Below are 26900 nucleotides of genomic sequence, written 5' to 3' on the forward strand. Positions count from 1 at the left end.
TTGGGAAATTCAGAAGATCATCAAGCAATAATGGTGTATGATTTTCTACAGTATGTAGCTACACTACAGCAGCAGCTACTCTTCCTGAGGTCTGGCAAAATTAAGGCAGTTATACAATTTTAACATTACAGAATTCATAACACACTAAGCGTGCCCCCTCGGGCCCCTACTCCACTACCTTCATATCTACAACGCAAAATCCAAGTGTATGTGTGTGTGTAGTGCGTATGTTATGGTGTGTGTATGCATGCGTCTGTGCCTGTGTTTGTGTTACTTCACAGTCCCGCTGTTCCATAAGGTGTATTTTTACCTGTTTTTAAAAAATCTGAATCTACTACGTGCACCTGATGTGGAATAGAGTTCCATGTAGTCATGGCTCTATGTAGTACTGTGCGTCTCCCATAGTCTGTTCTGGACTTGGGGGCTGTGAAGAGACCTCTGGTGGCATGTCTTGTGGGGTATGCATGGGTGTCCGAGCTGTGTGCTAGTATTTTAAAACAGACAGCTCAGTGACTTCAGCTTGTCAACACCTCTTACAAAAACAAGTAATGAGGAAGTCAATCTCTCTTCCACTTTGAGCCATGAGAGATTGACATACATGTCATTAACGTTAGCTCTCTGTGTGCGTCCAAGGGCCAGCCGTGCTGCCCTGTTCTGAGCCAACTGCAATTTTCCCAAGTCCCTCTGTGGCACCTGACCACACGACTGAACAGTAGTCCAGGTGCAACAAAACCAGGGCCTGTCGGACCTGCCTTGCTGATAGTGTTAAGGCAGAGCAGCGCTTTATTATGGACAGACTTCTCCCCATCTTAGCTATGTTTTGACCATTACAGTTTACAATCCAGGGTTACTCTCAGGAGTTCAGTCACCTCAACTTGCTCATTTTCAACATTATTCATTACGAGATGTAGTTGAGGTTTGGTGAATGATATGTCCCAAATACAATGCTCTTAGTTTTGGAAATATTTAGGACTAACTTATTCATTGCTACCCATTCTGAAACTAACTGCAGCTCTTTGTTAACCTCTTTCAGCTAGGGGGCAGTATTTTTATGTTTGGAAAAATAACGTTCCGAAAGTAAACGGCATATTTCAGGCCCATATGCTAGAATATACATATAATTGACATAAGGATAGAAAACACTAACGTTTCCAAAACTGTCAAAATATTGTCTGTGAGTATAACAGAACTGATATTGCAGGCGAAAACCGGAGGAAAATCAAACCAGGAAGTGGCGAGAAAGATAACATTGCGTAGTGGATAGCTGGATGTTCGCATGAGTTTTGCTGGCGCAACAGAGTGGGGCAGCCATTGTCTCTCCCTCTCCTACTGAAAAAGAAACAGTGCCGGTTGATATATTATCGATTATATATTTTAAAACAACCTGAGGATTGATTATAAAAAACATTTGACATGTTTCTGTGGACATTACGGATGCTATTTGGAATTTGTCTGCGTTGTCGTGACCGCTCGAGCCTGTGGATTTCTGAACATAACGCGCCAAACAAACGGAGGTATTTTGGATATAAAAATAATCTTTATGGAACAAAAGGAACATTTATTGGGTAGCTGGGAGTCTCGTGAGTGAAAACATCCGAAGATCATCAAAAGGTAAGCGATTAATTTGATTGCTTTTCTGATTTGTGACCAAGCTACTTTGATGCTAGGTGTTCATAATGTTTTGTCTAGTGGTCGATAAACGTACACAAACGCTTGGATTGCTTTCGCTGTAAGCATATTTTCAAAATCTGACACGACAGGTGGATTAACAAAAAGCTAAGCTGTGTTTTGCTATATTGCACTTGAATATAAATATTTTTTGTAATATTATTTGAATGTGGCGCTCTGCAATTCAGCGGTTGTTGATGATAATTATCCCGCTAACATCAAGAAGTTAAGTGTTGCAGTCATTTCAGTTGCTGTAGTAGCTGACATGTATAGTGTTGAGTCATCTGCATACATAGACACACTGGCCTTACTCAAAGCCAGTGGCATGTCGTTGGTAACGATTGAAAAAAAAGCAAGGGACCTAAACAGCTACCCTGGGGAATTCCTGCTTCTACCTGGATTATGTTTTAGAGGCTTCCATTAAAGAACACCCTCTGTGTTCTGTTAGACAAGTAACTTTTTATCCACTTTATAGCAGGTGGTGTAAAGCCATAACACAAGTTTTCCCAGCAGCAGACTGATAGACTTCAGTGCAGCTTTTGACATGATCTAACAAGACAGACCCCAAAAATCATTTTAACATCATTTTCTCTCAGCCAATCATCAGTCATTTGTGTAAGTGCTGTGCTTGTTGAGTGTCCTTCCCTATATGCGTGCTGTTACTGTGAAATAGTATTGTATCTGGTCAAACACAATTTGTTCCAGAAGTTTACTAAGGGTTGGTAACAGGCTGATTGGTCGGCTATTTGAGCCAGCAAAGGGGGGACTTTACTATTCTTTGATAGCAGAATGACTTTAGCTTCCCTCCAGGCCTGAGGGCACACACTTTCTAGTAGGCTTAAATTGAAGCTGTGGCAAATAGGAGTGGTAATATCATCCACTATTATCCTCAGTAATTTTCCATCCAGATTGTCAGACCCCAGTTGCTTGTCATTGTTGATAGACAATCATTTTGTCACCTCTTCCACACTGACTTTAGAGAATTAAAAGTACAATTGTCTTTCATAATTTGGTCAGATATTGTAGGGAAACAGAAGACACATACGTGTTCCTGAGAGTCTTCTCGTTCAGTGAAGGGTCATAATATTTTGTAGCTTAAACCTTCCAAAAGATAAAGCCAAATTTGTTAGAAGAAGAGAAAAACAAAATGCTCTGTTTATTACAACCTCATCTAGTGGCAACCGGAGGTTACAGACGTAACCCTTGTATAAAAGAACCAACACTGCCATAGATCCTTCCCCACCACCTCATCATCAAGCAAGGACATAGATCCTCACCCTACCCCACCCTAACTCCACCCAGCAGCTGTAGCCTCAGGCTGGGCCAAGAGGTACTGTATTATGGAAAAACGCAACATCAGGTTTTACTCATGTGCTGTTGATCATTTTTACTTAAAGGAATATCCACTCAAACTATAATTTTGGTATTTTCTTCATTAGTCCACTGTTGATGCAGTCACAAAATAGCTATCAAGTTGAGCTATAGGACTGTCAAAAAGCTATTTGTAACTTGCCACATCCTTACAATTCGGTTTTTGAAAGTCCTATATATTGAAAACTTGATTGTGGAGATGGACAACATTTTGGGACTGCATCAACAGTGGACTAATGGGAAGAAAAACCTTCCTTTAAGCTAACTGTTTCAGTGGCCCGGTCTTTCTCATATGTTGTTTTTCTCTCACCCACATTTGCTCTCTTTGTCTCCTCTCACTTTTTTCCTCTCCCCCCAGACATTTTCTTTCACATCCTCTCACACTCATTCATGTGTATATTCATGTGTATAGCCACACTCATCATTACTGGGCACGTCTCCCTCTCCCCGGGGTGTGCAAAAAGCACACTGGAAGATTCTCCCACAACCTCAAAGTTCCTCTACACTCAGAACGAAAGTTCACAAAAATACACAGGTCCTTCTCAGTCTGACTGGGGTGGGTATGAATGATGTCCGTTGGCTAATGACCCCCACAAACACACCACACACTTGCACCCTCACACCCATGCATGGCCAGATGAATCACAGACTCCACACCCTTGCAGGCACGCGCTGAGACGTAAACTCTCCGCAGAGCATGACTTCACACAGATCAAGTCTCATGAGGCCCGGGGAGTAAAGCAAACAGTCCTTGGCAAAGGTTCAAGTGAAATGTTGTCCGCAACCCATCCAAGCTTGGCAAGGGATTCACAGGGGTCCTGAGTAAGGCCGTGTGGAGGAGGCCTTGCCCAGACAAACAAGCAACAGTTGATTTAGCTGTTTCACGTGCCTTCAGACAGGTATTTTAACGCAACACAGCTGGAGTGGAAAATGGGGCAGGATATCGGCTAAAGAGATGAGTTTACATTTAGAGAGTCACACTGACTTCAATTGAAATAGTAAAATAACAAACTTTCGTATCTAGAAGTCCAAAACATCTGTGATCTCCTTACCTGTGAATACAAACGTAACACGTCACATTGTAGAATTTGCCATGCGAGACATTTGACAGAGGGAGTGAATACTGCATTTCCTGACTACGGTGTTGTTCTATGGGTCATGTCTCATGGGTTGGTTACTCATGAATGAGCAACGGCTGGGCTACTGTGTGAGCAGTCACCCATTTAGAAAGAGCGTGAAGTGAGGGGGGGTTGTTGCGCAACACTGCAGATAAGACCTATCATCCTGGGGATTGGGAGGGATCCTTTCCATTATCTGTCAGCGCGCGTCATCATCCCTCAGCTATCTGGACACACATACAGACACACACAGGGGTTCAAGGCTCGCCTCAGGGAGGAAATGAAGAGACCTCAGTGGAAACTAATCCTAAAAGATTATTTTCAATCTCACACCGAACACAATTGTGGATACAGGACTCATGTTTCTCTTGGCATTTTGATGCCATTTTGAATCTGAATAACTACCGTGATGGACATCCATTTGTAATGATATCAACACTTGTGTGGTTCCTTGTGTCACACTCCAATAAAACGTCATTCACTAAAACTTGTGTATCTATAAAATGTGTGCGGGTGTAAGCGCACGCATGTGTACACAACTCCTGTTCCACATGTCGCGTGATGGCTACTACATTGGTGGCTGGCTCCAGCTGACTGAGGCCCCACTGTCTGAGGCCGAGTGGTTAAACCTGATGGAAATGGAGATGAGCGAGTTTGCAAACAGCAGAAATGTACTACCCGAGGGCATTTCCTCAAGACCAACGAGACGAGGAACTCCAAAAATCCTCATGTCAACAACAAAAATGAGTGCGTTCTGTAAAGTGATAGTCAGGTCTTCGCCGACGGCCAACTCAAACACTATTCTGTGGAATTCTAAACAGCACAGAGTCGGGTCACAAGGAGTTTAGCTTGTAAACGTGGTTATCTATCTCAACTATGTCTCTTGGCTCTCACACTATCAAAAATGTGTTTGTACTCATTTAGTTAACAGAGAGTGAGCAGAAAGCACATCCTTCACAAATTAGCTTCTGCACCTGCCCTGAACACCTGAGGTAAACATTTCTACACCATATTCTTAAAACGAGGCAATTCTCTTGCATTTGTAACGGGCATCTTTTAATTATTATTTTTTAAATCTTATTTTAACTACAGCAGAGGTAGACCAGATATTGGGGTTAATAGGCTATGCCTGGCAAACAGAGAAAAGCATAAAATACTTATTATACTGATTTGACCACAGGTCTAACATACTGTAAGACAAACCGCTTTGTAAGTTAGGCGATTCCTGTACACAAACTCCAATAACGCAATGTTATTGTGAGAAAATAGGACTACAACTAGTGATACACCGATATGACATTGTTGGCCGATACCAATATCCGATATTTTCCTTTCCAAAAATACCCGATACAGATATTACACAATTTTTTTACAGCCTTTAAAAACATTCTAGTACAGTTAAATAGTTGAACACACACACACCACACACTAACTGACCAAAAAGTTATTTTGTAAGTATTTAAGTATGTCCCCATCACTTACTGGCTGTGCTGTTTCGTTGTTTAGTCTCAACCAGGATTTCATCATACATGTCAAGCAGTGAAGTTTCAGCTCTGTCTACCCGTGGCCTCTCTTCCCCAGAGCGCACAGTCACTGTGTCCTTTTCCGTCTTGTCCAGCTGTGTCTAACATTTCACGTAATCCCTGTTTCTGGTCTGCATCGAAGTAGCGGTCCTTGTACCTAGCATCGAGCATGGTGGCCACACAGTAGAGGCTCAGAGAGAATGCAACCGAATCGCTTGTTCACAGCCTCTAGTAGAGTACTTTTCCAAGTTAACCCGATGGTCTGTGTTGGCAGTTTTGTTGAGCAGGCGTTTCAATGCCATGACAGGGTATCACGTCTGCTGCAGACACAGTTGAGCATATTTCTCAAGTCAGTTTTTCGAATGGGACTTGAATTGTTCATGTTTCCAAGTTTAAAACGTGCTCTCAAATGCCATTGAAATGGCAGCAGTGGTATGAGAACCAGCAAACTCTTGAGCATGCAATATGGCTTTCCTCAGGACGAAATCCTTGTCAACCCACTGTGCTGTCAGTAGTAGTTGCAAAGGGTTGGAAACTTTCCATGAGAAGTCAAGCCCTGGAATTTGGAGAATTTTGCTTAAATTCCTCAAAACAGTTAGCTTATAACAGTGAACCATTTTTGTGGGATACACATAAGGCAATTCTAGGTCTTGTGGCATACTTTGGTTAACCAATCCCCAATTCAATAGAATTGCAACCCTCTGCATGCACAGTGCATTCTTCCATCACATCTACAGCTGATTCTTCAAGATCTTGCATAGTAATGAGATGCTATTGAGCCCACACTACTACACTGTCAGCCAAGGACTACATGCCTTCTGGTAAATTTTTATTACAAATACGAAAAAATAAAATATATACAGTGGGGCAAAGAAGTATTTAGTCAGCCACCAATTGTGCAAGTTCTCCCAGAGATGAGGCCTGTAATTTTCATCATAGGTACACTTCAACTACGACAAACAAAATGAGAAAAAAAATCCATAAAATCACATTGTAGGATTTTTTATGAATTTATTTGCAAATTATGGTGGAAAATAAGTATTTGGTCACCTACAAACAAGCAAGATTTCTGTCTCTCAGACCTGTAACTTCTTGGAACACTAAAATAACACATCCTAGATCTGAATGAATTAAATATTCTTCTTACATACGTTTTTCCTTTACATAGTTGAATGTGCTGACAACAAAAGCACAAAAATTATCAATGGAAATCAAATGTATCAACCCATGGAGGTCTGGATTTGGAGTCACACTCAAAATTAAAGTGGAAAACCACACTACAGGCTGATCCACGTGCCTGTATGACCTCCCTATAACGCCTGGGCATGCTCCTGATGAGGTGGCGGATGGTCTCCTGAGGGATCTCCTCCCAGACCTGGACTAAAGCATCCGCCACCTCCTGGACAGTCTGTGGTGCAATATGGTGGATGGAGCGAGACATGATGTCCCAGATGTGCTCAATTGGATTCAGGTCTGGGGAACGGGCAGGCCAGTCCATAGCATCAATGCCTTCCTCTTGCAGGAACTGCTGACACACTCCAGCCACATGAGGTCTAGCATTGTCTTGCATTAGGAGGAACCCAGGGCCAACCGCACCAGCATATGGTCTCACAAGGGGTCTGAGGATCTCATCTCAGTACCTAATGGCAGTCAGGCTACCTCTGGCGAGCACATGGAGGGCTGTGTGGCCCCCCAAATAAATGCCACCCCACGACTGACCCACCGCCAAACCGGTCATGCTGGAGGATGTTGCAGGCAGCAGAACGTTCTCCACGGCGTCTCCAGACTCTGTCACGTCTGCTCAGTGTGAACCTGCTTTCATCTGTGAAGAGCACAGGGCGCCAGTGGCGAATTTGCCAATCTTGGTGTTCTCTGGCAAATGCCAAACGTCCTGCACGGTGTTGGGCTGTAAGCACAATCCCCACCTGTGGACGTCGGGCCTTCATACCACCCTCATGGAGTCTGTTTCTGACCGTTTGAGCAGACACATGCACATTTGGCCTGCTGGAGGTCATTTTGCAGGGCTCTGGCAGTGCTCCTCCTGCTCCTCCTTGCACAAAGGCGGGGGTAGCGGTCCTGCTGCTGGGTTGTTGCCCTCCTACGGCCTCCTCCACATCTCCTGATGTACTGGCCTGTCTCCTGGTAGCGCCTCCATGCTCTGGACACTACGCTGACAGACACAGCAAACCTTCTTGCCACAGCTCGCATTGATGTACCATCCTGGATGAGCTGCACTACCTGAGCCACTTGTGTGGGTTGTAGACTTCATCTCATGCTACCACTAGAGTGAAAGCACCGCCAGCATTCAAAAGTGACCAAAACATCAGCCAGGAAGCATAGGAACTGAGAAGTGGTCTGTGGTCCCACCTGCAGAACCACTACTTTATTGGGGGTGTCTTGCTAATTGCCTATAATTTCCACCTGTTGACTATTCCATTTGCACAACAGCATGTGAAATGTATTGTCAATCAGTGTTGCTTCCTAAGTGGACAGTTTGATTTCACAGAAGTGTGATTGACTTGGAGATACATTGTGTTGTTTAAGTGTTCCCTTTATTTTTTTGAGCAGTGTACATCCTGTCTGGTGCAGAGATCAACAAGGCCTATGGTGTCATCACTACCGTTTTGCCACCTTGGCCTGTATGAGGGCAAGGTTCTTGGCAGTCTGGCGAAGTACACTTCCAAGCAAGGGCTTTAGGATGGAGATGCAATATGGTAGTCGTGCCAACGTATCTTATCAGCCACCTGGTGGAAGGGACTGAGGCTCTTTCCCCTGTTGCCTCAATCATCCCCCAAATCCCACCAACATCAGCCGCCTCAGAGTGCAACTGGTCCTTGTTTGGGAACACACACCAAAGCACGCAACAAGCTGACCAATATAATAATTTAAAAATTGGTGGCCATCCGGGCAAATTTTAGGCTTTTTGAGCCTGACAACGAGCCATCCTCAACAAGGTTGGAAAGTTACAGTGAAGATGAGGACTCAGAGGTGGACATTGAGGAGGTGAAGGGAGAAGACATGGAAACCTGAGAGGAAGACAACCAAAGCTTTAGTTTCTAATCATTTTACAGATGTATGTTGAAAACGTTTTTGGGAGATGCGATGGATCATTGGGGATCATTCAATATTCCCTTTGTTGTTCAGTGAAATTATCCCATGTGAAGAGTCAACGCATTTAAAGTTCAATTCATAACTACATTTAAAAATATATACATATATTGGAAAGATTTAATCATTTGCAATTATGTCTACTTGTGATAAGGTAAAATGTTAATGTTTCTGTCTCCATATGATATGGTAAATATATCCAATGCAAAACATTAATTTGCATATATTTCCATTAATTCCCATATATTCCCGTTAATTACCCAAAATGTGCAACCCTAGCTGTCAGACTCCTAATGCTCATGGGGCTGATATTGCTGGTCCAAATGTCAGTTGTGTTGGATGTGAGTTCAACAATACTGTGCAACTCCAGTAGGGCAGCATCTGAAAAATAGCACCTACTTGGTAGTGTGTTACCAGTCCTCGAAGTGCAATGAATTTCATTATCTTGGCGTTAATAGATTTCGCCTTTGAGTTGTCTTGCTGAAATGCTCTTACTCTTTCAAGTGCCTGCTCGACTTGTTGACTGCTCAATCCACACAACAGACACTGTGGGCTAGGTTAGGAATTCTGAGTTGCACGTGTAGAGCTGTATTCTTCATGGTGTCATTACGTCATGTACCTACGTTATATAGGTATGCATGTCAGCTTTGACATCGGTTTTGCACATCAGCGTTAAACTAGACATCGGACCGATGCCGGCATTTTTAGCTAATATAGTGAGAATCCGATATGCTTACAGATATATCATGCATCCCTAACTACAACCAAACTAAAGCAGCAGGCAGGTCTTAAGGCATCAGCCTGCCAGGCTCTCTTGGTCATCTCAGCCACAGGTAGCAGAGCTAATCACCTTTACGAGCTGCATGGGAGGAGGGGGACGTCACAGGTTTCTATTAAGTTCCCTAAACCCCTGCCTGCCGCCAACCCTCAAGTGATATCTGAAAGGAGAAAAGACACTGAAGCAGCTGTGTCTACATTCACCTCTCAGGAAATGATCAAAGATCAGCACCCCAGACCCTAATCCCAGGCTCTACACATTCAGCATTGGTGGAGATGCTGATCTTGTGTCCCTAGATGGAGGAAGTGTTGTCAACTCTAACTTAGCATTTGTGCTGTATCATTGAGTGTGGGAAAATGGGTCTTGAATGGGGTGTTGGCAATTGTCTATGAGAATGGGCATTTTTTCCAGGAGTTCAATTCAGGCTTCCCGCGAAAACTAAAAGCTTACCCTTTTCGCACTACTGAGCTGAGCTATACTGCAACGGCCTGTTGTTGGAACAATTCTGAAAAGGCCAATGTGAGAAGATGCTTCCAAGCCAGCAAAGAACAGTTTGTGCCTGTGAAAAGGGTATGAGTGACCCTACTTGTACTATTCCTGTGTAACACATACACACACACACACAACCTTATCTGATACTGTGCCCAAACAACGGAGCTATTCATTCCAGGCCACAAAGAAAACAAAAGGCTTCACCTACATAAACAAATATATCAACTTTCACGTTCATTTTTCTCCTCAATCACTTCCTTTTCTTGTAGTCGGACCCCATTTGGGCTTCCGTTTGTGTTATACAGCGGGTCCTCTTAATGTGAACTTAGGGCCCTATAAAAGCAAACGGAATCACGGAGTCCAGACATTCAAATGGGATTTAACAATATACTGAACTTAGTAGTAAATCAACTAAAATGTATTGAACATATTAGAAGAGTCATTCATTGTAAATCATAAGACATGAACAAAATGCATCAGTGACTAGTATTTTCCTTCAACTTTCTGAAACGGCACAGGAATGCCTGTGTGTGCGTGCGTATGTCTACACTGTTTAGCGATAATGCTAAATGGTAACCTTCTTCTAGCAGATATGGAAAGGCTTTCCCAAAAACTTTAAACATTAGGCTACTTTGTAGTTACGATTGTTTGCATCAATTCAGTGGCCATTTGTTTTGCAAACTAGGCAAATCACATGAGCGCTACAGAAACATTGCTAACCAAACAACGGCCTCTTTCTGGTGTGCACTTGCATTAAAGGGTAACTACACCCAAAAATCTAAATTTCTTCTATTTCTACCAGACCTCAAAAGTAGGTTCAAGCATCGTTGTGGATTCAAAAAACAACTAAATTGGATGTTCCCTTAAAACACATGTGATTTTCAGAAACCTTTAAAAAACATAACGAAGAAAAAAGAACTTCGGAAAAAATAAAACTAACTTTTTTATAGGGCCCTATGAACATTATAGGACTTGAAACTGTTTTCCAAATTGTGCTAGTGTCCACATCTTGTACCGTAATATTCCCTTCATGAAACTGCAGACTATTTCCTTGTTTTAATGAGTAGTTCTCGGCAACTCAATATTTAGCGTCACACAACACTTCCGATGTTAAGTATAAATCCATTAGGGCCTCGGTCACAACAGACAACACAGCTTTTAAATTAACCTCAAGCCATAACCTGGAAAGATAAAAGGTAAATATTTGTGTGTGATACTGCGCATAACGAGATATTTGGTTAGAAATGGAGGCATTTTCAGTACAAACTAAGGCAGGAACGGTATTTTTATACAAACAAATGACTAACAGTGGATGCTATTTACTTTATGTTACAACTTCCAATACTCAAAACTGGAGCAAACAACTGAAACAGTTTAAAAACCATATCACAGAAAAATATATTTTTACCCAGGCCATTAACGATAGTAATGAATACAAGCTTTGAAGACGATGCAACCAAACAGTTCAACCATTGTGATGTCATCTGCTGGCTGCCTCGTTAACCATAATGCTTGTCCCATTAGTAGATCGTTAGTTGGGACAAAACTCGTGAGCTTTTCTTAAGACCTCAGAGCAGTGCTTTGTACGAGAGACAACAGAGCATCGGTTGAGCTTAACTTTCATTCCCCTCTCCAGAAAATCCACAAATGATGTATGGCAACAGACCTGTAATAAGCTCACGTGGGACAACTTTGGACCTAGCAATACAATGTGCACATAAACACAGCACCACCATACACAGAAGACAAAGATTTTGATTTTGATTCATGCTTGAAAACAGACTGAACTAACACGACTTAAAGCTGAAACTCCCTCACCAAGAGAAATGATTCGCCTCGCTCGTCAGTCACGATCGCATGTCCACCCTGTTTGCGCTGTTGCACTTCTGACCTTTCGCTGGTCCTGTTGAACCTCCATCATCACGTCACGTCATGTCAGGGATGCAGTTAATACCAGAGCTCTAATAGTGACCACCATAACAGAGATCAATACTTACCGAGCCATTCCAAGTCCTTACCATTTTCATATCACGACACAAGTACGGGAGCACTGTTAAATTGGACTTGTAAATGTCTGTGGACTGGGTGGGTGTCTTCAGCCCAAGCAGGGCATGACAGTCAAGCATTCCCACAAAGAGTGTCTTTCTGATCTGTTCTTAAGTCAAAAAACACAAATCCATAACTAGACAGTCACTGGAGCGTATCACAGCTGCAAAGTACTTTGCTTTAAGCGACTGTCACTTCATTTCAAGACAGTGAGACTAAATGAAAGCATTGAAATCTATCACTCCATTTCAAAGTTCATATTCACAATCGAGGAGCTAACAAGATCATAAAATGTGTGTTCGACTTACCCATCGGAAAGGAGACCCGGGGGGTAAGCCTGGCCAAACACACAGACATAACCCATAGAACGACCACGATGATAGAGAGTAGGCCTTGGTGTTCCATGATGACCCAAAGAGCAAAATCAGGGCTAGGGAGCTAGCGTCAGGCGAAAAGTGGCTGGTGCTTGTCTGAGATGTCAAACACTGGGTCTGTGGGGGCAGCACCGATGCAAAAGCCACTTCCTCTGGTCTCTGGAGCCAGCCGTCATCGCATCTGAGGGAGAGAGAAAAAGAGAGAGAGATGGAGGGAGGGTCAGAGAGAAGAGCAGTACTCCCTTAGCAAAGTGGAGTTGTGGGTGGATAGAGAGCCTGCATGCAAGGGAATGACTCATTTCTCACGAGAAGGGGGAGGAGAGGCCACTTCCTCTAACACAGAGTTTCCCCAGACTCAGTCCCAGGGACCCAACGAGGTGCACATTTTGATATATGTCCTAGCACCACAGAGCTGATTCAAATAACCCACTAATCATCAAGCTTGATCATTTGAATCAGCTGTGTAGAGTTATGGCAAAAGCCAAAACGTGGCCCCATTGGGGTCCAGAGGACCGAGTTTGGGAAACGATGCTCTACACTACGAAGCAAAACCACTAGTGTGTTTGAGCATTATAGATCATAACTAAGCATCATAAGGCACCATCAACCTGACGGTTCTTTAGTTCTGTCATGTGACAAAGTTAAAATGATCTAATAAATTCAGAAAAACATATCCAAAATTAGTCGTCACCAGTCTGCATTAAAGGAATAAATTACTTCAGACGAGTACAGGCTCTTTAGTGGAAAACATTACTAGAAACCTCATGGAATATCCTAAATTAAATGATTCATACGGTACAAAATTCAGTCATTTCGGTTATAACTAGAGAAATGCCTGACAAACTGATTTTGGACTTAATCACTTTGAAATTCCATTTGACATACAGAACAACACGGGGGTTCAGTGAGGAATACAGATAAGACCTATTCTACACTAGGTTGAAATGACTGCTGCTCATAACAATATGATCCTTTTAAAAGAAAATGATCTAGTGAAATGCATTACCAATATGTTCATTGATATCTACTGTGCAAGGTAATTCATGGCCATGTAAAATCTATTTAAACTAGTCTAATTCCATTTTTCCCAAAATTACTTTTTCTTTGTTTAGTTTTTCCAGGTTTAAGATTGTTCCTGTTTATTCATGTTTTTGCTCTTAAAAGCTAATGTTTTCAAGTGATCGGCGTTCAAGCAGGTAGAAATCCGGAAGGTATGACGTAGCACCGTGATGAAGTTAACAGGAACACAACTTTCAGATTGCAAAAATGTCTATCATACATGTCAGATTTCAATACTGGCCGATGTCATAAGTAGGGAGGAAGTCCTCTCTCGAATGAGCCATTGGTGATATTTTTGCAATATTCCTACCCTGAGAAATGTGTAATTTAAAAAGGAGTGTCTAGCACATCTTTCCTATTTGTCCACCTCTTTAGTCCAGGGTGCATTGCATGGTGCCGTTGCCAGAGATATTAGAGAAAGGAGATAGGAATCCAATGAATGAAGGAACGTATAACGTCCCACACAGATTAAGTTCACGTTGTCATGCTGCGTCACGCCGTTGCTAAGCTAATCATCACGCAATACCTTCTCACAGTCGGTGTATGTGTCGAGAAACATGTCTATTTTCGTTGAATGTACGTAATGTCACGATTAGGTTTGCACATTTTGGGGCACATTCAGAAGTGGAAACTTCCCGTGGAATTAACGGGAATATGCAAATTAATATTAACACCATTTAAATGTTGATGTTTTTTTGCATTGGATATATTTACCGTATCATATGGAGACAGAAACATAAACCTTTTACCTTATCATAAGTAGACAATTGCAAGTGATAAAATCCTTCCAATAGAAACAAAAAAAACTATTTAGTTACAAACTGACATTTAATTAAATGAGTTGACTCTTCACATGGGATGATTTCACTGAACAACAAAAGGGAATATTGAATGATCCCCAATGATCCATCGCAACGTTTCAATCCTCAAAAGTATATCTGCCCTTGCGAATGTTGACTCTACTCTGAGGCACAACTATCTGCAGATTGAACATGGTGAGATTGTAGTGTCCTAAATTGATAGCTGTAAAATCACCTAAATAAAGTGCACTAACTAGCTACGCTACATGCTGATATTGTCTATGATATTATTGTGTGCAGCTACGTTTGCGACTTAGCTAGCTAGCCAACCATCCCATAGAGCATTCCATTGTGGATTTTATAGTAGACAATATCTGCAACAGATTTCCACAATGATTTTCCATGTTGCTACCAACCGTATAACGTAAAAATAAGAAAAATAAGAAAATCACAACATTTTTTTGTTGTCAGTGTTATTTAACACTGTGCTTCAGAAGGTTGAAGGCAAATGGAATTTACGCAATATGTTAATGTCTTATGATATTCTTGGTCAAAATAATTTTAGAATATATTTCCTACTAAATTCTATACATTTAGAATATTGTTGAATTCCGTTTCAATGTCTGGATTCCGCGTTTGACATCCAGGATTTTATAGGGTCCTACTTAAGTAAGCTCTACACGGTGAGGAGCCCCCATAACTCCATAGACGGCGCCAACTCTGTGTTGGGTCACAAGGCCAATCAAGAACAGAATCCACCCCTGTCAGAGTGGCATAACAGGATTACCCAGATGCTGTAGGCATGAGGATTAGCACAGATATGTCAGACTTTACCTGTGGCAATGAGGACAGGTCGAAGTCTCAGGCTGTCTAGACAGAAGCACCTCGCCAACAGATCTCATCATTAATCTGAGTAATCGTTCCAAGTCAATCTACTGGAACTATAAATATACCTGCCATTCAACCCTTCATCTGTCTTGCCACAACCCTTTTGGAGACTGTATTATCTAACTCGAATAGGTCTAATATAAAATGTACAATATTTTCACGACATCTACTACAACAGCCATTTGTCCAAAATGTGAATAAGCATAGCCTAATTAGCCTACTCTTGGAACATACACACATACACATTCCACAGCAGGCGTGTCCTTGGTTAGTTTGTCTTTTTTTTATTTCACCTTTATATAAAGTACATTCACCTATGTCAGGGTGACCCATCTTCTGGGAGTTTCAGAGTTTCCTTCTGTAGAATGAAAACATCCAATTCAGTAGCTACTAATCTCCCTATTCCAACAAAACAAAAAACACATCTCAAACATTCATTCACCAAGGGGTTAAAAGTTCAGATTGCAGAGCCCGTTTGAGATCTCCTTGGTGGTCAGTCTTTGCCTCTCTAGGCTTCTCCAATTGTCTCCACCTTGGTTTCTCTCGCAGTGTCAATCTCTCTTTCTCCCTTTCAGTTTCTCTCTCCCTCACCCTGTTTCTACCTTTCTGGGCAGTGTTGTGAAGGATGCTGGTATCTCGTAGCGCGAGATATACGCAGGCGATGCTGCATTCCTGCAGGGCACTAATAGAAAACAGAGCGTTGTGTGGGGGATCTTACAATTATCAGGGACCAGCTTTTGCAGAACAGTTTTTTCAGGCTTGGTAGACCAGGTTACATCACTGGAAAATCTGCCTGGTTTTTCCATCACCTAGATTGAGCCTGTACTCTTTAATGTACCACCAACTGATTTTGACTCTGTCTGGAGTACCCACTATTGTGCATTTTACCAGTAAGTCTAAGATCTAATGAGTCTTCTCAAATGACCCCTGTGGCTAGACCACATACCCCCAAGGGTCCTAGTACCCCTGGTTGGGAACCACTGGGCTGGGATATGCACACATTGACATTTGAGCGTTAACTCAATGTACATGCACTGAGTTATTATACTGAGTGATAAAGTAGAAAAACTCACTGGAATCATTAAGACTACTAGTCCATGACCATCAGAAGAAGGAGGATTAGGGACGCCAGCATGTCTATGTGACACCTCCAGCGTGACAAACATGTGACGAGATGAGCCCTGCTGTCACTATAATCCACATAGCTCAAGGATCTCTGGGTCATTCCTAGTGTTGTCACCAATGTTCCCTCTAAGCTGCATGTGTGTTGGTGCGCACGCTAGCCCCGAGACTGCCATGCAGCTCCCCGGACTGCCATGCAGCTCCCCGGACTGCCACGCAGCTCCCCGGACTGCCACAGAGAAATACAGAGAGAGATTGAACTTCACCCAACTTTCTAGATCAGTGGTCACCAACCGGTTGATCTCCAAGCCATTCCTATTTGATTGGGGGGGCGGAGGTTGTTGGCAGTAGGTGCACCCAATCAGCTGTACTGCACGCTGGGTCGGCAAACGGATGCCATTTTGAACCATTTCATGTGTCTGAAGGTACAAAATCTGTCTTCCCGGCGTGCCCAAGAGGAAATCAAGAGCACTATAGGCCTACTGCTGGCCAATCGGACGGCTCAGAATAGTGTCTGCAGCAACGTAGCAGCAAGAAAGCTACAGAAAAGATTTCAAAATGTTTAAAATCATGACAAGAGATAACTGTCAACACATACGGCAAAGAGATGCTGTTATTATGAGTGAGTTCATGTTTAAATTTCTTACTCAGTAGGAAGGTGCATCTATAGGCTTGCATTGTTATTATTAGCGGCTTGGGTCTTCTTTAATATAGAGGAATATTTCACTTTCTCTGTTCATAGGAGTAACAACATGAATTTGTGCATGATGTGGTGCGACTCGAGTTTCACTAGCAGCTGGAGGACTGTGTACAATTTGTTCAGTAGAGTAAAGGGAGAGTGGAGGGATGTTGAGAGGCGAACCCTCAGTCTGCTGCTTTCTCCCTCTGCTGAGACTGACCAACAGATGCAGGCGCCATCAGCCCAGTAAAATAAAAAGCAAATGATTTAAAAAAGTATGAGTAAGCAATGTCCCAAACAATGCTTTGGCATGGCAAGTTAAGCAAAACAAAAATCTGACCGTAGATAGATATCGGCTTGTATTTTGACTCCGTGATCTTGACTCAGAAGTGGTTGGTGACCACTGTTCTAGATATTTCCCTGTTAACACCATCAACGTTTCCTTTTACTGTGGCAAATGTGATAGAATCCACGCAATAATAGCCACTTTCAATGGAAAATACCAAAACAAACTATTCAAAGAGATTTTGTTGGAGGCAGAACGCATCGGAGTAGGATTCTATTACATTGACACGCACTACTCAGCCCTTACTCTACACATACCGGTGCGGCATAAACAATCAGAGCTGAAATAGGCCTAAATGCAATTGTAAACTCGGTGGTTCGAGCCCTGAATGCTGATTCGCTGACAGCCGTGGTATATCAGACCGTATACCACAGGTATGACAAAACATTTATTTTTACTGCTCTAATTACATTGGTAACCAGTTTATAATAGCAATCAGGAACCTCAGGGGTTTGTGGTATGTGGCCAATATACCACGGCTACGGGCTGCATCCAGGCACTTCGCATTGCGTTGTGCATAAGAACATCCCTTAGCCGTGGTATATTGGTCATATACTTTCCCCCCCCCCCATGCCTTATTGCTTAAATAGACCATTGCCATATGGATCTGTGCCATTTACTTTGAACTGGACTGTGTTTACAGCATGAGCGGTCGTGAGCAGATGTACTTGTTTTGAGATCAAAGTGAGAGCTGCATGTAGCCACGTGTGCACACTTTGTTTATATCCTTTGCTCGTTAGTGAGTTATTAGCCCAGTTATAGATCATTTGTAGTCAGCAATAGGGGAGTGATTGCTTCCTACAAGGGCACAAAACGAGTACATTTCTAGACATCTTTGAAAAGCGAGTCACGTGAAGAGTTTTCTTTTGGTCTTAAAAAAGGTGTTGTATTTTGAGACAGGCTTGAATAAGCTAAGTCGCCTATAGGCAAGAGGATACAGATTCTCTGTAATAAATGGTATGTCAGTGGCTATCAAAAGGTGAGCATTAACCCACCGAAGTCGGTTACGACCCCGAACTGCAGTCAGGTCAAGAACCTGGTGAGGACGAAGAGCACGCAGATGAGCTTCCCTGAAAACGTTTTTTGACAGTTTGTGCAGAAATTCTTTGGTTGTGCAAACCCACAGTTTCATCAGCTGTCAGCTTGGTTACACGTGTTCTGTGGTTGTGAGGCCTGTTGGACATACTGCCAAATTCTCTAGAATGACGTTGAGGCGGCTTATGGTAGAGAAATTAACATTAAATTATCTGGCAACAGCTCTGGTGGACATTCCTGCAGTCAGCATGCCAATTGCACGCTCCCGCCAGCTAAGGATACAATATGATTACCGCTACCAACAGCATGGCTAACACTCCCATAGAGTTCTCCTTCATGCTCGCTAGCAAGTTAGCTAGCTTGCTCTTTGGCCAATAAGCTAACTTGCTAGTGGCTGTCTTTACAATTCAGCAATAAATACTTAATGTTTGTTATCTGTAAAGAAAATTGTTTATAACTGAGACATGTCTCTTCTGTTGTTGAATACTAACTCTATAAAACTGCTTCATAGACTTATATTCGTTGCTGTACTGCACATTTTAGAGTGGCCTTTTATGTCCCCAGCACAAGGTGCACCTGTGTTATGATCATGCTGTTTAATCAGCTTCTTGATATTCCACACATGTCAGGTGGATGGATTATCTTGGCATAGGAGAAATGCTCACTAACAGGGATGTAAACAAATGTGCACAGCATTTTAGAGAAATAAGCTTTTTGTGAGTATGGAACATTAGCATGCTAACCATGTGTATGTGACAAATACAATTTGATTTGATTTGATTTATTGGGATTTTCTTTCAGCTCATGAAAGCTGGCTACTATTTACATGTTGCATTTATATTTTTGTTCAGTGTATCTCTATGAATGCACCCTTGGACTGAAGAGGCAGACAAATAGGAGAAATGTGGAGCAACCTCTTAAATTACACATTTCTCAAAGTAGGAATATCGCAAAAATATGATCAATGGCTCACTCGAGAGAAGACATCCTCGCGCATTATGATTATTTAAATCTGACATGTATGATAGGAAAATGTCTATCGACTTCCAGTGTAGTGACAGCGGCTTTATCATGATGCTATGTCACCCCGGCCAAATTTCAGCTTGCTTGAAAGACAATAGTGCGAAGACGCATGAAAACATGGAAAGGCCCCCGGGAATTGATTGAACATCGCTCAGAGATTCACAAAAACAACAACTTTCAAAATAGGTGAATCTTTATTTTAATAAAGCAGCAAAATGGACAAATCATCTCTCCACGGACAAATACTTCTTCAATTTCACAGTACCATTCTAAATTACAAGTTCACGTCGGTGTGTGAATCTGAATTGGGGCTAAACAGAACTTTCTCTTGAAATAAAAAACATTTTGTATGCAGCTTCCCCAAATCTGTCAAAAAAAAGCTGTGCAAAACAGAACCACCAAAACAACAAGGGGATTAAGCGAATAAGCACAGAAAACCGACAAAGCTTTTGTGTGAGAACTGCTTCATATTAAGAATCCACACAGCTTCACAGCGACAATAGTTCAGATGTTTATACCGTAATGTCGGTGCTAAAACCACCAAATTCTGGTCAGGGTATAATCTGAGACAAAATTGGGGACTAGGGTTAAATTAAAATGTCACTATGACTCATTGGGGTAGGGCTGTTGAGAAAACTGTATTACCCCCACACTGGCAGTCATGAGTCATGACCACAGTAAAATTCCAAAAAAGGTCATCTCCTCCTATGCATTCAGGACATGTGTTGGTTGTCTAACTCACTAATGCCCTGGTACTCAAGGATCTATTGTCCTTCTAACCACTGACATCAAGCCAGAAAAAAAAACTGATATAATGATTGTGCCGTTCGTTATACAATGCATAGTTTACAGCAAATTACGCACAGCAGAAAACCGCTTAAAAAAAGGTTTTTATTTGAGATGTCTTTAAAATTTTGGAATATAGGCTAGAACAATTAAAACAAATTCTAGTAAATCGCCTTTGAACGTAGAATGTATTATCATGTATACTGGATGGACTGGTTACCTTGTGCTTACATTCCAACGTTTTTATCAATGAGTCTGGGAGAGAACCTATGGGCCTAGGCGATGCTGTTGGTTCATTGATTGTGCAGGGCGACTTACAGAGTTAGCCTACAATACAGAATTTGTGTTGGTTTTGAATAGCCTAGTAATATGACATGTTTTTATATTTTCATAGTTAAATATGGTGACACATTAGGATACCTTCGGCTACAGAATCTCTCACTACCGTACGTATGGAATATCCCGCCGTGCAGCGAGAGGCTGCATGCTCCTCAAACAGAAGTTGATGCATGGAGTGAAATAACCAGAGTACCCATAGGTATAGGGGGGTGACATGCCCCAAAATCAAGATAAAATTGGAATAGTCTGATGGATGGAAATATGATCACTTGAGAGAACAGCGTTTAAGGCAAGGAACAGAGCGCAAGCTTTTTCTGCGACTTTCTCAAATAAATCGGTAGCCTGTAATCCAGGCCTGCTATAGTCACACCGTGCAGCCCATGTACAGCGCCTTCAGAAAGTATTCAGACCCCTTGACTTGTTCCACATTGTTACCTAACAGCCTTACTCTAAAATAGATTGACGTAGAAACAAAACTTATCGACACACAATACCCCATAATGACAAAGCAAAAAAACAGGTTTTTAGAAATGTTTGCTAATAAAAAAAAATTTAAAAAAATAATGACATTTTACATTTATATACAGTATAAAAATTCAGACCCTTTTCTCAGTACTTTGTTGAAGCACCTTTGGCAGCGATTACAGCATTGATTATTCTTAGGTATGACGCTTCCATTTTGGCACACCTGTATTTGGGGAGTTTCCCATGATTCTCTACAGATCCTCTCAAGCTCTGTCAGGTTGGCTCACAAGCGTTGCTACACAGCTATTTTCAGGTCTTTCCAGAAATGTTCGATCAGGTTCAATTCCGGGCTCTGGCTGGCACTCAAGGACATTCAGAGATTTGTCCCGATGCCACTCCTGCGTTGTCTTGGCTGTGTGCTTGGGGTCGTTGTCCTGTTGGAAGGTGAACCTTCGCCCAAGTTAGAGGACCTAAGCTGGAGCAGGTTTTCATCAAGGATCTCTCTGTACTTTGCTCTGTTCCTCTATCCCTCGATCCTGATTAGTCTCCCAGTTCCTGCTGCTGAAAATAATCCCCACAGCATGATACTGCCACCACCATGCTTCACTGTAGATGGTGCCAGGTTTCCTCCAGACGTGATGCTTGTCATTCAGGCCAAAGAGTTGGTTTCATCAGATCAGAGAATCTTGTTTCTCATGGTCAGGGTCTTTAGGTGCCTTTTGGCAAACTCCAAGCGGGCTGTCATTTGCCTTTTACCGAGGAGTGACTTCCGTCTCGCCACTCTACGATAAGGGCCTGATGGTGGAGTGTTGCAGAGATGGTTGTCCTCCTGGAAGGTTCTCCCATCTCCACAGAATAACTCTGGAAGCTCTGTCAGAGTGACCATCGGGTTCTTGGTTACCTTCTTCACCAAAGCCCTTCTCCCCCAATTGCTACGTTTGACCAGGCAGCCAGCTCCGAGAAGAGTTTTGGTGGTCCAAACTTCTTCCATTTAAGAATGATGGAGGCCACTGTTTTCTTGGGGACCTTCATTGCTGCAGATATGTTTTGGTACCCTTCCCCAGATCTGTGCCTTGACACAATGCTGTCTCGGAGCTCTACGGACAATTCCCTCGACCTCATGGCTTGGTTTTTACTCTGACATGCACTGTCAACTGTAGGACCTTATATAGACAGGTGCGTGCCTTTCTAAATCATGTCCAATCACTTGCATTTACCACAGGTGTACTCCAATCAAGTTGTAGAAACATCAAGGATAATGAATGGAAACAGGATGCACCTGAGCTCAATTTTGAATCTCATAGGTCTGTTTTTTAATATATATATTTTTTAATTTGCAAAGAATTCTAAAAAAAAAAAAAATTTAAATAAAAAAAATTGCTTTGTCATTATGGGTTAGTGTGTGTAGGTTGCTGAGGATCCCCCCCCCCCCCCCCCACTTAATCAATTTCAGAATAAGGCTGTAACATAACAAAATGTGGAAAAAGTTAAGGAGTCTGAATACTTTCCGAAGGCACTGTTTGTTTTGATTTCTAAGACATTCTAACATGGTGACCACACCGCTCGCATATATGTTGTTCAATCATTGAACCCACACTGCTCGCAAGCGTCTGCTTGGCCAAGTGCTAAAATAGAACTTGGTTCTATTTGTGTCGTTTGATGCGTTGTAAGTCCCGCCTCTTCCATCTCCTCGTTGGGTTTCAGGAGCATATACCCACGTGCCATCTCGTTATTGGTTTTTAGAAGCATATACCCACCTGGGTGATTGAAAGATGAACTGAGGTCCACACTCCAGCCCAGTTAGTTGTAGTAATGCACCTTAAAAATGATCGGACCCTTTCTTCAATCTTCGCCTAAAATAACATACCAAATCTAACTGCCTGTAGCTCAGGACCTGAAGCAAGGATATGCATATTCTTGATACCATTTGAAAGGAAACGCTTTGACGTTTGTGGAAATGTGAAAGGAATGTAGGAGAATATAACACATAAGATCTGGTAAAAGATAATACAAAAAATGTTTATTTTTTAATCATCATTTTTGAAATACAAGAGAAATTCCAACACGACTTAGGGATCTAGGCGAAATTTAGATTTTGGCCAATAGATGGCAGCAGTGTATGTGCAAAGTTTTAGACTGATCCATTGAACCATTGCATCTTTTCCAAAATATTGCATCACGACTGCCCAAATGTGCATATTTGGTTTATTAATACATGTTCAAGTTCATAACTGTGCACTCCCCTCAAACAATAGCATGGTGTTTTTTCACTGTAATAGCTACTGTAAATTGGACAGTGCAGTTAGCTTAAATTCTTGTTAATCTTCCTGCCCATATCAGATAGGTCTATGTCCTATTATATTCTTCTTACTATAAATTCATAAAAAATAATGACATATCTTGTCTGCTAAATGAACAAGCCTGTGGCATGGCCAGATGACTTACAATAAATAGGCCAACCCATATTCTGTTCATCTGAAATACATTTTCTTCATATCATGTTTCTTTAGACCTACCTGAAACAAACAATGGATTTACTATGGTATATATTCAATTGATTCATTATACTTTTTAAAATGTAGATGTTCCAAAGGCACGCATCAGCAGCTTGTATGTGTTGAGGTCTGGAGATAATGAACATAAACATGTCTAGCAACTGTCAATTACCCTTGAGAAAGGCAGGGTAACCCCAGCTGCAAAGAAAGAGAAGACTTGTCTTTGTCTGGGTGTGTGTGTGTGTGTGTGTGTGTGTATATATATATATATGGCATCGAGAGAGCGGGACAGAGAGAGAACGTGAAAGCGAGAGGAAAATCTGGCGAAGGCTTTGATCCCCTAGGCCCCTGTGGGGTTGCCATGACTACAGCAGATCTGACCAGCCCAGAGCATAGAAAGGTGAGAAGGAGGAAGAACTCTACAAACCGTTCATGTCCGGAAGTAATTTAGCCATTGGCGCTCTGTAGAGTTGCCATTTCTCAAGTTCTCATGTCAATTAACTTGTAACTTGACATTCCTTAATTACTCTGCCCCTTAATTACTAAGTGGAACTGATAGCGTTTTAGCAACATGAAATCGTATATAAAAATCTGTTCACATTAGAGGTCGACCGATTAATTACGATTTGAAGTTTTCATAACAATCAGAAATCGATGTTTTTGGTCACCGATTCGAACGATTTTTTGTTTTTTTACACCTTTATTTCATCTTTATTTAACTAGGCAAGTCAGTTAAGAACACATTCTTAATTTCAATGACGGCCTAGGAACGGTGGGTTAACTGCCTTGTTCAGGGGCAGAACGACAGATTTTTACCTCGTCAGCTCGGGGATTCAATCTTGCAACCTTACGGTTAACTAGTCCAACGCTCTAACCACCTGCCTCTCATTGCACTCCACGAGGAGACTGCCTGTTACGCGAATGCAGCAAGAAGCCAAGGCAAGTTGCTAGCTAGCATTAAACTTATCTTATAAAAAACAATCAATCATAATCACTAGTTAACTACACATGGTTGATGATATTACTAGTTCGCGAAAAAGGACTGTTGCTCCAACGTGTACCTAACCATAAACATCAATGCATTTCCTAAAATCAATACACAAGTATATATATTTAAACCTGCATATTTAGTTAACATTGCCTGCTATAGTAATATAGAGAGTTATAAAGCGGCTGTGCGTTTGGACAATTAATAGACACTGCACTAAATAAACCATAATAAAAACATCCATCTTGTCCAGGACCGGACTCTACACAGTGCCACTGACACAGTCTGCTACCAAAACCTGCGGACTCTCCTTCACTGCAGCCGACATGAGTAAAACATTTAAACGTGTTAACCCTCGCAAGGCTACAGGCCCAGAAAGCATCCCCAGCCGCGTCCTAAGAGTATGCGCAGACCAGCAGGCTGGTGTGTTTACAGACATATTCAATCAATACTTATCCCAGTCTGCTGTTCCACATGCTTCAAGAGGGCCCCCATTGTTCCTGTTCCCAAGAAAGCTAAGGTAACTGAGCTAAACGACTACCGCCCCGCAGCACTCACTTCCGTCATCATGAAGTGCTTTGAGAGACTAGTCAAGTACCAGATCACCTCCACCCTACCTGACACCCTAGACCCACTCCAATTTGCTTACTGCCCCCAATAGGCCCACAGACGACGCGATCGCAACCACACTGCCCTAACCCATCTGGACAGGAGGAATACATATGTGAGAATGCTGTTCATCGACTACAGCTCAGCATTTAACACCATAGTACCCTCCAAACTCATCATCAAGCGCAAGACCCTGGGTCTCGACCCCGCCCTGTGCAACTGGGTACTGGACTTCCTGACAGGAAGGCCATAAAGAGGACAACAACCTCCCGAGGCACTGCCTGTTCACCCTGCTATCATCCAGAAGACGAGGTCAGTACAGGTGCATCAAAGCAGGGACCGAGAGACTGAAAAACAGCTTCTATCTCAAGGCCATCAGACTGTTAAACAGCCACCACTAACATTGAGTGGCTGCTGCCAACATACTGACTGAACTCCAGCCACTTTAATAATGTAAAAATTGATGTAAAAAATATATCACTCGCCACTTTAAACAATGCCACTTCATATAATGTTTACATACCCTACATTACTCATCTCATATGTATATACTGTACTCGATACCATCTACTGCATCTTGCCTATGCCGTTCTGTACAATCACTCAGTCATATATGTTTAGGTACATATTCTTTCATTCCTTTACACTTGTGTGTGTATAAGGTAGTTGTGAAATAGTTAGGTTAGATTACTCGTTGGTTATTACTGCATTGTCGGAACTAGAAGCACAAGCATTTCGCAACACTCGCATTAACATCTGCTAACCATGTGTATGTGACAAATAAAAGTTGATTTGATTTGATTACACAACAATAGCCAATCAGAGCTACAGTAGGCCTATATGAAAATAAGACGTATTCCACACAGGCCTGCCATCATTCACTTTAAACTGGGCTGCGTGTTTACAGGCAGCAGTAACAGAGCGACTTCACATAATTAAAAAGCATTCGCCAAAAGCCACAAAACACACCTGAATGGATTTCTGCAAATATGCAAATTCCACAGGGGTCCTCTTAGATTTTGGGAACTTTACAGTCTTATTGATCAAACAATGAGGTAGGCTCTCTCTCACTCAGTTGCCTATGCACATCAACAACATGTTAGCAAGAGTGAGATAGGAGCTCAAATCTAACGAGTGAACAGTAGATTAACACTCAAAACCTTTTCAGCTTGTCCATGGAGAATAGTAGCCTGCTTGCCTTTCTGCAGTTTGCCTGCCAATTCATGCTTGTCCCAAACCACATTTTGACAACGGAGTCGGAACCTGCCTTGCCTCCCATTTGATGGACGCCAAATACATTTGATTGACAACTAAGAGATAGGCTAACTGTGGATAACAGTCGTTCAAGTTCAGCGTAGCTACCCAGCAAAGTGATACACATGTTTTGCTAGCTAACCAAATGACACCGGCATCTCTAGCTGTAGACACCAAAAAATGATATGGGGGGTAAAAGTTGCCCACTCACTCAATGACATCATCCTCCCAGCAGCTAGCTATACTGAATAAAAATGCTACAATTTCAAAGATTCATATGAGGAAATCAGACAATTGAAATAAATTAATTGGGCCCTGAGCTATGGATGTCACATGACTGGGAATACAGAAATGCATCTGTTGGTCACAGATTCCTTAAAAAAAGGGCCTCAGGATCACATGGTATTTCTGTGCATTCAAATTGCCATCGATAAAATGCAATTGTACTGGTTGTCCATAGCTTATTCCCACCGCCACCATTGGGCACTCTGTTCAAACTTTGACATCAGTAAACCACTCACAGACAACGCCATA

General features: G+C 42.1%; 1 protein-coding gene across 6 annotated transcripts in view; it reads right to left on the reverse strand.

Moving 5' to 3' along the window:
- The window catches only part of LOC139392201 (semaphorin-4A-like), a 54892-nt gene that overhangs the window by 25651 nt on the left and 2341 nt on the right, over positions 1-26900 (reverse strand). For 5 of the 6 annotated variants that reach the window (XM_071139998.1, XM_071139999.1, XM_071140001.1 and 2 more), the window contains exon 2: positions 12413-12659. In XM_071139998.1, coding sequence (XP_070996099.1) covers positions 12413-12509 — 97 coding nt within the window. In that variant the 5' untranslated portion in view covers positions 12510-12659. Of the gene's footprint in view, positions 1-4051; positions 4120-12412; positions 12660-26900 lie in introns of those variants that run through there. The other variant, XM_071139997.1, reaches the window with a different exon arrangement.

Source organism: Oncorhynchus clarkii, chromosome 32 (assembly GCF_045791955.1).
Source record: "Oncorhynchus clarkii lewisi isolate Uvic-CL-2024 chromosome 32, UVic_Ocla_1.0, whole genome shotgun sequence".
Lineage (NCBI taxonomy): Eukaryota > Metazoa > Chordata > Actinopteri > Salmoniformes > Salmonidae > Oncorhynchus > Oncorhynchus clarkii.